Source organism: Chinchilla lanigera, unplaced genomic scaffold (assembly GCF_000276665.1).
Source record: "Chinchilla lanigera isolate Chin_1 unplaced genomic scaffold, ChiLan1.0 scaffold00012, whole genome shotgun sequence".
NCBI lineage: Eukaryota > Metazoa > Chordata > Mammalia > Rodentia > Chinchillidae > Chinchilla > Chinchilla lanigera.
Window position 1 is genome coordinate 33,681,501 of NW_004955413.1, and position 13,296 is coordinate 33,694,796.

The window sequence follows — 13,296 nt, forward strand, 5'->3', positions numbered from 1 at the left end:
CGTCCCCGGCCGCAAGTTCATCGCCGTGAAGGCGCACAGCCCGCAGGGCGAGGGCGAGATCCCGCTGCACCGCGGCGAGGCCGTGAAGGGTGAGGGGCGCGGGGGCGGGGCCGGGGGCGGCGGCGCAGCTCGGGGGTGTCACGCTGGGGCATTTCTGTGTCACGGTGGGGGCTGAGTCTCCGGAGTCTTCGTGGAAGGACCCCATCTCACTATAGCGCTTCCCTGGCTGTGGGGTTCCGGTGTCACTTTTGGGGCGTCTGCTCTGGAAACCCTTGAGATGTGTGGGGCCTTTGCCATCATGGGAGGGGGCTGTGGATTGTGGGTGTCTGTGTGCCGTGCACATTCCTGTTGTGGGTCTGCCTGTTTTGTGCGGCACAAGTCTCTCTCCCTGCTTGCGGGATCGTTTCTTCCCATGCCCTGTGTCCATGGGGCCCTGAGGTAGCAGCAGCCCTGAGGCTCAGCTCTCCTGGTACATCATGTGGCTCAGTCCGCTGGCCATCGCACGGTGACCCTGAGCTCTTGGTAGTGACTCCTGGGTGGGTAGTAGAGCCAGGAAGGCAGAGGGATAATAGTCACTGGGGCAGAATCAGGAGTGGCCGCTGCCTCTGCCTTCTGTCCTCAAGTGTGTCCATCTGCATGCCTGTCCCCCACATGCCCATCCTGTGCTGAGCCCATCTGTTTGTTCCTGTCTCCTGTGTGAATCCTAAAATCTCCCCCGGGGAAAAGCCAAGAGGCTGTGGGAAGGGAAGGGAAGCAAGGGTATGGGGTGAGGGCAGAACCTGAGCTTGCAGTGGTGGGGAGGCCGGGGCCCCCAGCTCTGCCCTCCTCTGATAGCCTTCCTGGCTTCTGTCCCTCCAGTGCTCAGCATTGGGGAAGGCGGATTCTGGGAGGGGACCGTGAAGGGCCGCACGGGCTGGTTCCCCGCCGACTGCGTGGAAGAGGTGCAGATGCGACAGTATGACACCCGGCATGGTGAGTGACCCTAGGTCCCTCAGCAGCTTCTGAGGGTGTCACCCCTCCAGCTTCCCTTTGGTGTCCTTGGTGATAAATCTGGATGTTCACAGAAAAGATAAGTAAACTCAAACACATCCAAAGTAGATGTGAACTTGAGTGCACACTGCAGGTATGGCATATACGTTTGTGCTTAGGAACACACATGCATTTAACTGACACGTCATGTGCAGTAGCCACACCTGCAGCAGGCCCACAGGAGGTACATGCTGGTTAGCAATCACACATGTGATTACCTGGCGCTCTAACCACACCTCAGGCACAATCCTCACAGAAATACCAGGTGTTTGGAGCTTGCGATTCATGCGCGGCTGGCAGACCGGTAAGGAGGTCAGTGTGAGAAAAGAGGCGTTTTTCCAAAGTGGACAGATTGTCCAAGTGGGCAGAGCAGGAGGCCTGGCCCAGCCAAGAGGAAATGAGGCCAGTTGGGCCCCAAGGGGCTGTCGTGGGTAACCTAGAGCTGGGATGGTCTGAGGGCAGCTGCTAGATGTGGCCCCTTCCTTAGCCATCAGGAAGACTTGAAGGTGAAGGCCACAGCTCCAGTGCTGGACACCTGGCCTTCTAGGAAGGACTTCTCCGGATGCTGGGGTCTGAGGGGTCCTGCTGGTAGAAATGGGCTGGTCCTTTGGAGTTGGCAGAATGATTCAGTTGGTCTTCTTAGATAGATACTTGCAATGGGCCCTCAGGGGTCCTAGGAGGCCTCAGATCTATGAGTGTCACGTCTGTCCTGGAGAGCTGGGGAGTAAGTTGAATGCCTGCTGAGTGGTGGTCACTGGAGGTCATCGGTGGTGAGTCTGGATTGAGGAACATGTGTTCCTGCATTTGTATGTAGTCTTGGATCGAGGTTGCTGTGTTCCCTTCCCTGCGTTGCAGACTTCCCAGTGGAGCCCAACCCCTGGCCGTGACTCTTGCCCTGTGCTGACCTTGAGGGGCTAGGCTGGCAGGAGCTGCCGACACCCTGCTGCTCCCTGCCCCACTCTGAGGGCTCCCCTGGTGGCTTGGAGGTGGAAGGGACAGGCTCCCTTGTTCCTGTGGGTGGAGATGGAATGGAGTCCAGGAGGAAATCGGTTTTGGAGGTCTGGGTCCTGGGAAGGACAGAGGGGTGCTGCAACCTGTTGAATAGGAGCCAGTCGTGTGTTCCCCAACAGCCTCGTTAACAAAGGTTCTGGTTTTGGAACTGTGGATGTGGGGACATTTGGACTTCAGTCTGAAGCTGAGGAGGGAAGGAAGTTTGGGCTGGAGCAGATGCTTGTTATATTTGTCCCATGCCGGGCCTTTGGCTGGCTTCACAGAGGCCTGGCTTTGGAAGCTGAAGGGGAGCTGGCAGCTAGTGGCTGCAGTGGGTGTGCTGTGTGCAGAGGTTGTGTGCAGTGGAGTGCCCTGGGCTGGCCTAAAGTAATCAGAGGGCTTTGAAATAGAGGCATCATTTGGGCTGAGTCCTCTGAGTGTTCTGCAGATGGGGTGCCCATGTTGTTTTTTCCTTTTACAGTCCTAGGGATTGAACTCAGGGCCTTTGGACATTGTACCCAATCCTCTTTTTTATTTTTTATTTTGAGACAGAGTCTCACTAAGTCACTAGATTCTCTGTGCTGAGCTCAAACTTGCCATCCTCCTGCCTCAGCCTCCCAGAGTGCTAGGATTGTGCATGCATGCCACTGCTCATGGCTGGGGTGTCCATGTTTGGGAGTGTCCAGCACAGTGTTCTAGAGCTACACATGTCAGCACCTCTCATGTCTGACCAGTGCCAGGAGCCTAGCAGTTTTAAGAAGTGGTTGACATAGCCCAGCAGTCCTGGGGGGTGGGGGGGTTTGCTAATAGTCCATTTCTAGGGGATCCCTTGGCCCCCGAGGTAGGATCTTGTTAGGCTGGCAGTTGGCTTGGAGAGGGGCAGTGAGGCTGGAATGGGAAGCGTTGAGGGGGTGCTGGTCAGGTATCTGTGGAGTGAAGGGAAAGGGTGGCATTGTGGTGGGAGCTGACCTGGCTGGGGCTACTTGATTCTGCAGATCTTTTAAGTTCAGGGTCAAAATCAAGGCAGAGCAAAGCAGAGCAGATAGGGCTAACCAAAGCCCTAAGACAGGGCAGGCCAGAGCCATGGAGAAGGGAGAGGGGCACAGTAGGCATCCTCGTAGTGGTAGAGCTGGAAGCCTCCAGGCAATTGCAGGGCTCCTAGGTACAGCTAGAACGTGCGATCCAGGGGAGTAGGCATCAGAGGCTCCTGGACAGATGGGGGCTCTGTGTGTGGGCAGAGGGCAAGGGACCTGGGGAGCCTGCCTGCAGGGGGCCAGGAGGAGCAGTCTTGGCCTTCCTGACATCAACTGCATGCTTGGTCACTGCACTCGGGGCAGCTGCACTTGGGGCAGAATCTCTCACTTGGCACTCAGGCTAAGCTTTGCCTGAGGTTAGAGGGCAGCCCAGCAGTAGGAATCTGCTTCTAGCAGGCTGAAATTTAAAAAGGATCTGATTCAGTGACTGGATTGGCAATAGAGAGGGACTTAAAAGACCAAGGAGGGCACCTTGTGTTGAGGTGCATGGGTCAGGCTGGTGTCCAGGGTCAGTACCTGTTGTGGGAGTGGGGCACAGTCCTGGGCACTAAGTGAGCAGGACAGAGTTGAGCTACGATGGGTGGAAATGGGGGCACAGTTTGTGCAGGGACCCCCGTGGCCCAGTATGCCAGGATCCTCATTGTCCCTCCCTCCCCCCATCCCTTCTTCCAGGTTGGTCCTTGCTTGGGGGCTTGTGCTGGGCATTTTCCTTTCAGCTAGCTCTTACGTGTCTGATTAATAAAACTAGAAAATGAATTTGTGTTATGTAATAAATACATTTATTTGGTTGACAAGTCTAAAAACAAGAGGCTAGTGAATGCAAATTTGAGATTCTTCTGCAGGCAGGAATGGTGAGCATTTCTGTGACTGGGCTGATCTGGAGAGGCTGTGGTGAGGCCAGGGTGGGAGTTGAAGCCCCATCTTCATGATGATGATGCGTAGTCTGCACTGGCCTTGCAACAGCAGGAAGCTGAGGTTGGGGGTGTCACCGAGGGCCCCAGCCCCAGCCAGCTGATGCTTGCTTGCAAGGGCCATGATGATGAGAAGATAGGGTACTAGAGCCCAGAGACCCTGCCAGAGGACTCTTCCTGTTGTGTAAGGAGAGGCTAAAGGGGAACAGTTGCCTACCTTCCTGAGAATTACACACCCTCATGGCAGGGCCTGAAGTCTGAACCAGGATTTCTCTTGATGTCCGTGTCTTCTGGTATAAACAGGAATTCTTTCTTTCTCCCATCCAGCCGTTGTCTGTTTCTATGTATCCTTTGACACACTTATTCATCCCACCACCTATCTAACCATCCAGCGGCCCAGTCAGTGCACTCAACCCAGTCATCCATTTATCTATTCATCCGTCCATCCATCTGCCTACCATACACTCAGTTCATCTATGTATTGATCCATCTATCTACCAGCCAAATCCATGTATTGGTCTATCTGTTACCCATCCATGCATCCATGCATCCATCCATCGACTCATATATCTATGAACACTTTGGTACATCCATTTACCTTTTTTTTGAGACAGAGTCTCACTTATATAGTGCAGGCTGGTCTTGAACTCATGATGATCCTCTTTCCTCAGCCTCCTGAGTGCTGGGATTATAGGTGTGCACCACCACACCCACCTTCCATTTACCTTTTGATATTCTTTCTATCTCTTAACCCACCCATCCTTTTGTCCATGCAGCATAAGTCCATCCATTCACCTGGCCAGTTCTACACTTTCTTCCCAGCCTGTTATATACCAGGTACTATGCTGGGCCTGGGACCACAGAGATAATGTCTTTTTTTTTTAAGGAGTCCACAGTTGGGGGACAGATCATAAGAAACAGCAGTCTCTGTCTGGTCTCTTTTGTTCCCACTCTGTCTGGCTCCTTTTGCTCCAGTTGCATGAGTGCCACACCGTCCCTCAAATACCCCAGGCCAGCACCCACCATGTGGGCTTCACCCTGACCACCCTGCTCCTGGACACCCCTGCACCGTCGTATCCACAGGCCTCTACTACATACTTTGCTCAGCTCTCTGTGCTGGTGAACCCTCCGTGTGATCCCCTAAAATTACACTTTTTGTGCACACTTGCTTTAATCACTTATGTCTTAAGTGCTTGCCAGCATTTGGCATTTTGTATGTTTGTTTCTTTATTGTATCTCTCAGCATAGTTTATTAGCTTCATGAGGCAGAGACTTTGTTCTCTACTACATTTTCAGAACCTAGAACAAATAGTGCCTGGTATATAGTAGGAGCTCAGTAAATACCTGTGGAAATAAAGCTTCTGAAAAATGCTGTAGTCAGAGCCATCTTTGGAGAGCAGAGTGGAGTGGGCAGAGCCTGAGGGGCAGGACCTGGTCGCTTGGGTCATGGCTGAGCATGGGACAGCAAGGCTGAGATGGGGCAGCAGACAGACCTGGCCAGCTTTGTAGTGGGCACGAGGTACTTTGAGGTCAATGGACAGATGGGGACAAATGCTGTGGGATGCAGTGAAGTCAGAGAAGGGGACTCAAGTGGAGGTCTGCACCAGGGACCCATGCATGTCAGTGAAGACACAGTATACTGTGTGGCAGAGAGCAATGTGCTAAGCATCAGCAAGGGTCACACAGACAGTAAACTCACAAGCATGAGGATAGCACGTTCATACACTGAAGGTCACAGACACATGCAGTGTAGACACAGTGTTGAACCTGGACTGCGAAGTGCACACCCATTCATGTATGTGCACTCCTTTAACATGGCTTTGGAGTTTGATGGCTGGGCCGAGCTGGCCATGTCTGGTCTCCTGTGTTTGGCTACATGCTCCTCAGGAGAGGTGAGCCATGGCCGTTGCCCCTCTTGAGGCCTGACTTTCAGAGGGTAGGATTCGCTGCATGGCCCCCCAGCCTTCCTGCCTTAGGATCTGTGGACCCAGGACCCAAGGATTTGGAGCTTCCACCTCTATCTGTATACACCCAGGCCAAGGGTGTATGTGAAACCAGCATGATTGAGAGCAGTGTAGCAAGCTGGAGCAAGCTGGAGGCTATAGCCATTCCTCAGCTCCTGATACTCCCTTCAGAAACCCGGGAGGACCGGACGAAGCGGCTTTTCCGCCACTACACAGTGGGCTCCTATGACAGCCTCACTTCACACAGGTACTGGCAGGTGGGACAGGGTGTGGACTTACAGGGGCATGGGCTGGGTCTGCGAATGTGGTGTGGGTGTCTGACGAGGGAGGCCAGGGTGGGAAGAGGTCTGAGGAGAGGGTGCACCCATCTCTGCCTTCTCCTGTCACTGGGGTGGCCTGTGCTGTGGGACCCTGCAGGGTCAGCCTGCCACACTCCCTACAGGGCTGGCCTTACCCTCCTTGCTTTCCTCCGTCAGCGATTATGTCATTGACGACAAGGTGGCCGTCCTGCAGAAAAGGGACCACGAGGGCTTTGGCTTCGTGCTCCGGGGTGCCAAAGGTAACTGTGCAGTGCTGTGGGGGCGAAGTACATGCTGGGGTGTCTTCTGTGTCCCGCCCCTGCCCCGCCCCTTCTCCTGGCCCCTCCCATTGTCCTCTGCTGCTATCACTGTCACTGTCTGTGTTTGGAGTCCCAGCTCAAGGCAGCAGTTCCCTCCTTCTGTTTTTCCCTCCCTGCTGTGGGGATCCTGGCAGAACAGGGGCCTTCCTGGTGGGGGTCCCTTGAAGGGAGAGTCTTCAAGGGATGTGTGCTGGGTTCCCGGCTGGTGTTCTACCTACCACTGCCCAGCGGAGGTCACGCCCTGATCTGAGCCCTGGCCACACTGGTGAGGAGCCCTCTTGCTTGCTCTGCAGCAGAGACCCCCATCGAGGAGTTCACACCCACACCGGCCTTCCCTGCACTCCAGTACCTTGAATCTGTGGACGTGGAGGGGGTGGCCTGGAGGGCCGGGCTGCGGACTGGAGACTTCCTTATTGAGGTGAGGCCCATCTTGACCTTTGAGGCCTGGTGGGGTGATGACCCCTGAGTCCTGGGGAACATACCTGGGCGCCCCTCCCAGCTGCTTCTCTGTCCCAGGTGAACGGGGTGAATGTTGTGAAGGTTGGACACAAGCAGGTGGTAGCTCTGATCCGCCAGGGGGGCAACCGCCTGGTCATGAAGGTCGTGTCTGTGACGAGGAAGCCAGAGGAGGATGGAGCTCGGCGCAGAGGTGAGGGCTCAGGCTTTGGGGTTTGCTGGCTTTCCTCTTTGCTCCTAACCTTAGCCCTTTGAACTCAGAGCCACATTTCTGTGCCCACCCCTAACCCCACAATGCTGACATCAGATTCCTGAACCTAGACAAAATGCCCAGATTCCCAGCCCAGGGTGCTTGTGGTCCCTAGTATTAGACACCCCTTGACCCCTTGACGGGCCTCTGATCCCTGACCCCAGGTGCCCTTCCTCAGATTCCCGCCCCCTCCTTCCCAGTCCCCCCAGCCCCTGGCGTGGCAGAGTCCTCCTTCCCGACACCACCAGCAGCTGCCTGGAGGCCGGGGTTGCCATGGCAACTGTGAGGTTGACGCTGCTGCTTATTGTCGGAGGGAAGGGGGAGGCGGCACCTGAGGGAAGAGGAAAAGCGTCTTCTCCCCGCGCCGCGCTGAACAGCCTGGGCCCAGGAGGCTTTGCCGCTGGCCCAGCCCAGCCAGGCCTGTGGCTTGGCCGGCCACACCTTGGTCCCCCAAGGGGCAGTGGTCGTTTGGCTGCCTGGGAGGGGGGCCTGGAGCAGCAGCAGCTGGCCTGGCAGGAGACCCTCCCAGCCCCCACCCCATGGCTTCGGTGTCCCCTTGCCAGGCCCTTAGAGCCTGCAGGGTGAGCACTAAGTCCAGATCCAATCAGCACTCTGACCCCTATCAGCACCAGTTGACCACCTTCTGAGGCCCAGGCTTTGGGAGTCGCAGGGGTCCCAAGGGCCCCAGAGGCCCCCACTGCCCCAGCCCCAGTGCTCCCTGATCTCCCCGCGCCATGAAGAAGTTTGCATCCAGCCGCAGCCTGAACAAGATCCTGGCACAGTGTGACTCGTCCTCGCGGGAGTACGAGGAGATCCAGGCGGTAGAGCGCAAGTGGCATCTGCACCTGGCCACGCCGCGCCGCCTGCTGCTGGACAGGAGGTCCAAGGCCTCCCTCTTCTTTGCAGCCCCACCGCCCCCCAAGAGGGCTCCTAGTACCACACTGACTCTGCGCTCTAAGTCCATGACGGCAGAACTGGAGGAACTTGGTGAGCACTATGGGGGCTGTAGGGGCAGACAGCAGGCAGATGGCCTAGGACGGGCAGGCCAGGGTGGGAGGTCAGGGCCTGAGCTGGGCGGAGGCCAGGCAGACTGCAGGGAGTAGACAAATACAGGTGCAGATCAGAGGGTAGTGGGTGCTGAAGAGGCAGAGATATTCAGTGCCTGTGGGTGAGAAGGGAAATGGCATGTGGAAGGGTGAGGACTGCAGGGCTGGAGGTGAACTGTGGGACCACCAGCACAGACAGCTGGGGAGCAAGGCCTGGCCCTGCAGCAAGTTTGCACACGTGTGCATGTGTATGTATGTGTGCTGCTCCTGACTGCACATCTCCAGTCTGACTTTGCTGCTGCATTTTGTCCAAATGAGGAAAGAATAATGGATGGGAAACCTGGGGTCAGTTTCTGATTCTGCCAAGCATCAGCTGGGTCGTTTTTATGTTTCTGTTATTCTGGTGCCTGTATACTCATTGTCCAAGTAAACCTGGTAACTGCTGGGGCCTTTGTGAGCACTTACAGTATGAAGATGGGATGGGGCCTTGTGAAGTGCAGGAGGGGAAAAAGGTATGGGTGCTGATGGGCAAATGGAGGGACAGTTTCAAGGTGACCCCTGAGAGCATCAACATGGGCATGTCCCATGAACATGACTCTTCCTGAAACATGATAGTTTGCAGCCTTATCAGGGGCACATCCCTGTGTATATGACCATCGACATGTGATGGTTAATGCCTTTATCATGGTCATATCCATATGTACATGACCATGTCCTATTAATAGCCTCATCCTGTCTATGTCTCGATATAGGTGACCACATCCTGACATGTGACAGATGACAGCCTTGACATTGGTATATGTGACTTATTCTTTTGGTGGACATGTGCTAAGACATGTGGCCATTAAGAGCCTTGTGACTGTATTCTAGCCATCAACAGCTTCCTTGCCAGTACATGTTATAGGTGACATGTTCTTTTCCTCCATAGTCAGAGCCCTGTCCCAATTCCATAGTTTGCTGTTGCTGTGGCTTAGTCTGGTTCCCGGAATGATTTCTGACCTTGCACATGGCCTGAGTCTGATCCTGTCCTGGCCTTGGGCTGAGCTGCCCTGTAGTTTAGTTCATTGTGTAAAGCAGCTACCAAGATAGACGGGGATGATGTGATCAGGATTTTTCTTGCCGTCTGTGTTCAACATGCAGTGAATTCAAAATAAAGGAAGAACAATACTCAGGTCTCAGAAATAAAGACAGAAATCAAAGCTAAGGAGGCAGGGAAAACTGACACTTGCTCAGCCCATGGTTGAGTTTCCAAGGGCAGGGATTGGGTTCCAACTGGAAATCAGAGAAAAGTATGAAAGAGTAAAATAAAATGTTAAAGTTATTATAGAGTTTAAGAGAATGAAAAGTGCTAACAAATGAGAATAAGGTAGAACAGAAAAAAGAATAAACACATCTTAAAGCTATCCCTAAAGAACTATTATTAAAATAAAATGTATAGTTTAAAAAATCTGTGCCTGGGATAAATAGTGTACTAGATTGAGTTCAGGCAATGAGAAAGTAAGACTGAGGTGAAGTGGGATCAACATAGGAGGAGAAGAAGGTACAGGCACCAGAGGACCGTTAGGGGGTATGAGGCCAGCACCAGTGAGAAGGTCCCAGAACCTACCTGGTGGGAATTTCCCATGGAAATGGTAAAAGGAAAGACAGTGTTTGAAGAGTAAACAGCTAAGAATTTCCCAAAAGTGAACTAAGATATGAGGCTCAAATGTGAAGTGTAAATCCTAAGGCAGGAAATCAATCCGAGTAAAGCTTTAGAATACCACTGACAAAAATCTTAAAAATTGTGGGGGGGGGGGAGAGGGGAGCAGTAGATTACCTGACAGCAAACTTGTCAGCAGTAGAAGGCAGAAGATGATGGAATGATGTGGGAAGCCCTCCCAACTAGCTTCTACACCCATCCAAACCTGCTCCTTGAAGGAGCAAGAAATGCTTGCAGACTTCTGGATCCAGGGTTATAAGTGTTCAGTCACAGAAAGTTGACCTGTCCATCACACTGACCAGTAGGCCAACACCGGTTGCCAGCTGTATCTGGTTGGAGACCAGATGGGTAGTCTTTGGAGTCACCTGCCACAGGCTGCCACAGAGCCATGTTCAGCTGCATATTCAGAAGGGACCCTCTTGGGGCTGGGGATTTAGCTCAGCGGCAAAAGCGCCTGCCTGGCAAGCGCAAGGTCGTGAGTTCGGTTCCCGGTACCGGAGAAAAACCAAAAAAACAAAAAAACAAACAAACAAACAAAAAACAACAGAAGGGACCCTCCTAGTTTGCACAGAGAGGTTTTGGGCAGCATGAGTGCTGTGATCCAGAGACCCCAGGTCTCTGCCCTATAAGTGGACTGATACAAGCAGTGACTACAAGCTGACTGCCTTACTGACTATAAGCAGTGAGATGAATCTTCCCCTGTACTGCAGAAGCCACAGGAGAGGGCTGCTGGAAATTACTTCAGACCATAGTAGTCCAGAGGAGCTCAGTCATGGGGTCAGGCTTTTCCCGAGTCTGGGTGAGGAGGAGGGGACAGCTCTGCACAAAGCCCATGCTTCTGGGCCTAGTGTGCTGTGTTCAGAGACGGGCTGGGAGGCAGGGGCTTGGAGAGCCACCTTGCACCCACATCTGTCCCAGGAGGTCAGTGCACTTGCCACTTCTTGACCAGTCTCCTCTGGAAATGTTAGGGTGAGGAAACATGTAGGCATCAGGGCCTGAGGGACCGCCATTCAACCCAGTATTGTGCTTTTGAAAGTTAGGAATGAGATATGTTGGGTCACCCCCAACATAAATATGTCCATCCTGCCAGTTGCACCATCTGAAGCTCTGGAGCCCTATAGGATCCATAGTCTAACACCTGGAAGAGAGAAAGTATGAGATGAAGGAGAGCAGGTGGTAGGGGTGAAGGCTCACACCCAGGTGGCTTGTGCTGTGTGGAGGAAGAGGAGGGAGGGTTCCTGAGAGCAAAGGCTGGTTGCAGAAAATTAAGGTTGTGGGGGCTGAGTGAGAAGAAGGGGTTGATATGGGGGCCCTCCTGAGAGGTGGTGGAAGGAGCGAGTGCAAGGCACCCCTATCCCCTTCCTCAAGAGGGCTTCTCACTCTCACCATGTGTACATACATGTAAGTGTATATTCTTGCTCATCTTGAATCAAAGATGTGCTGGAGCCAGAGGCCAGTGGAGACCAGGACCGGGAGGGTCCTGGCAGATCCAGCTCCCTTATTAGTTCACTTTCTTAGGTGAAATCAATTCCTTATAATAACTGGGCCCCTTTTGCTTTTGTGATAAGAAGTTAGGGTAGATGACATGCCCTTGTGCCTGTTACTGGCATCAGCGGGGGAAAGGTTTCTCTTCCAAACATGTTATGCTTTGTGTTAAAAACTGCCTTTGGGGGCTGGCAGGTCTGTCTTGCTTGTCTAGCATGCTCAAGGCCCTGGGTTCTATCCAGACCGAGTCCCCCCTCCAAAAACAACCCCATAAGAAATAAAACACACCCCCACCTGCCTTGCACAGAATGCTTAAGGGTGACTGACGATGTTTGTTTTCAGTGGCCTATGAACTTGACTTTTACAGATTTTTTCCCCCCTTTTCAAACAAACATTTGACTAGACTATGGTTTACTTGTCTGTGTTGTTATGTGCTCACATTTGTGTGCATGCACATGCATATGTGAGTGGCCATGTGGTGCATGCGTGAGCATGTGTGTGTACATACACATAAGTGTATATTCTTGCTGTGTATCAAGCAGCACAGCATTTGTAGTCCAACAAGGAGGTATAGGCTGGAAAGGTCACCGAGGTCCTGGTTGGTGGGGAAGTGGGGAGTGGTGGGGTTAGCATGGGGGGATTGAATGGAATGGGTAAGTGAGTGTGGAGAGTGGGCCCAGATGCCATGGGATGAAGCTGCCTCTTACCCCCTTTGCTCTGTTTCTCGATTCCAAGCCTCCATTCGGAGAAGAAAAGGGGGTAAGTCATCTGTTTGTGTCCCTAGGCCTAGCTCTTCTTGCTCCCTGTTGGGGAATAGGGGTATTTGAGGATGGTGGAATCCTGGGCAAAACTGTTGTCCACATTGGCTTTGGGGATCTGACAGCGGCGTGCTGAATGGCTTGGGAAGGACTGGGGTTGGAGTGTGTTGCCGTGTGTGTGACTATGTGGGATACAGTGGGGAGGGAGTTGTACAGCTGTAGACCTTAGGGCTTAGGTGAGCTGGGAAAAGCCTGGTGTGAAGGAGCTGGGAAAGCCCCTGGTGGGAGGATCCTGTATGTGCCATGGCCAAGAGCTGGGGAGGGCAGGGGCTCCATGGAGCTTGGAGGAGTTGAGTGATTGGGCCATGTGGGAATGTTTGTTTTAGGGTGTGCAGCTCTGGCCTGTGATGCATCTTTCTTTCTGTCCTTTGGGGGCTGCCTCTGCCTGGGTTGTGGGCCCTGCTACCGTGCTGGATGGAGCAGGACTAGGGCCATATTGACAGTCCCTTCAGAGTAGGTATCTGGGTCACATAGCCCCAGGAAAGGAGTGCAGAGCTCCCCTCCCTAGCACCCCCAGGCTGCTGACTTGCCCACCCTGTCTTCAGAGCAGATTCCCTATATCCTCCTGCCTATATCTTGTTGGGGAGGGGGACAGAATTGCCTGGGCCTGATATGAGGTCCAGTATCTGGTGGTTTTGGGGCTTGGCTTTCTGCTGCTGTTTTTCTGCCTTTTGGGTAGGTGGGAATGAGGCCCAGGTAGAAACCCAAGGTGGTCTTAGGCATATGTATAAGTGCACATTGTGCAGGCATCCAGCACCCCTCCCCCCTGGGGTAGATTCTTCTGGCCCCTGCTGTGTTGCCCACCACCTGCAACCCTGTGCTCCCTGATCCCTGAGTCACCTGTTGTCCTTCCAGGTATTAATAACAGAGGACAGGGTGAACGTCTCTTCTCTATGAGTTTGGGACATTCTGGTTCTGCCCTCCAGTGCACTAGTGGTGCTTCTGCAAGGCTGTGCTGTGACCTCTGTGCCTCATCTGGCTAGGGAAAAGTAGCA

General features: G+C 53.6%; 1 protein-coding gene across 1 annotated transcript in view; it reads left to right on the top strand.

Moving 5' to 3' along the window:
• Positions 1-13,296, top strand: part of Shank3 (SH3 and multiple ankyrin repeat domains 3) — a gene marked incomplete at its 5' end in the record, with an annotated part of 54,625 nt that overhangs the window by 21,476 nt on the left and 19,853 nt on the right. Inside the window, 8 exon segments of the mRNA XM_005379674.2 lie at positions 1-89; positions 859-972; positions 6,100-6,175; positions 6,405-6,487; positions 6,841-6,965; positions 7,064-7,196; positions 8,160-8,240; positions 12,219-12,242. The exon segment at positions 1-89 is cut by the window's left edge and continues 27 nt beyond it. Coding sequence (XP_005379731.2) covers positions 1-89; positions 859-972; positions 6,100-6,175; positions 6,405-6,487; positions 6,841-6,965; positions 7,064-7,196; positions 8,160-8,240; positions 12,219-12,242 — 725 coding nt within the window.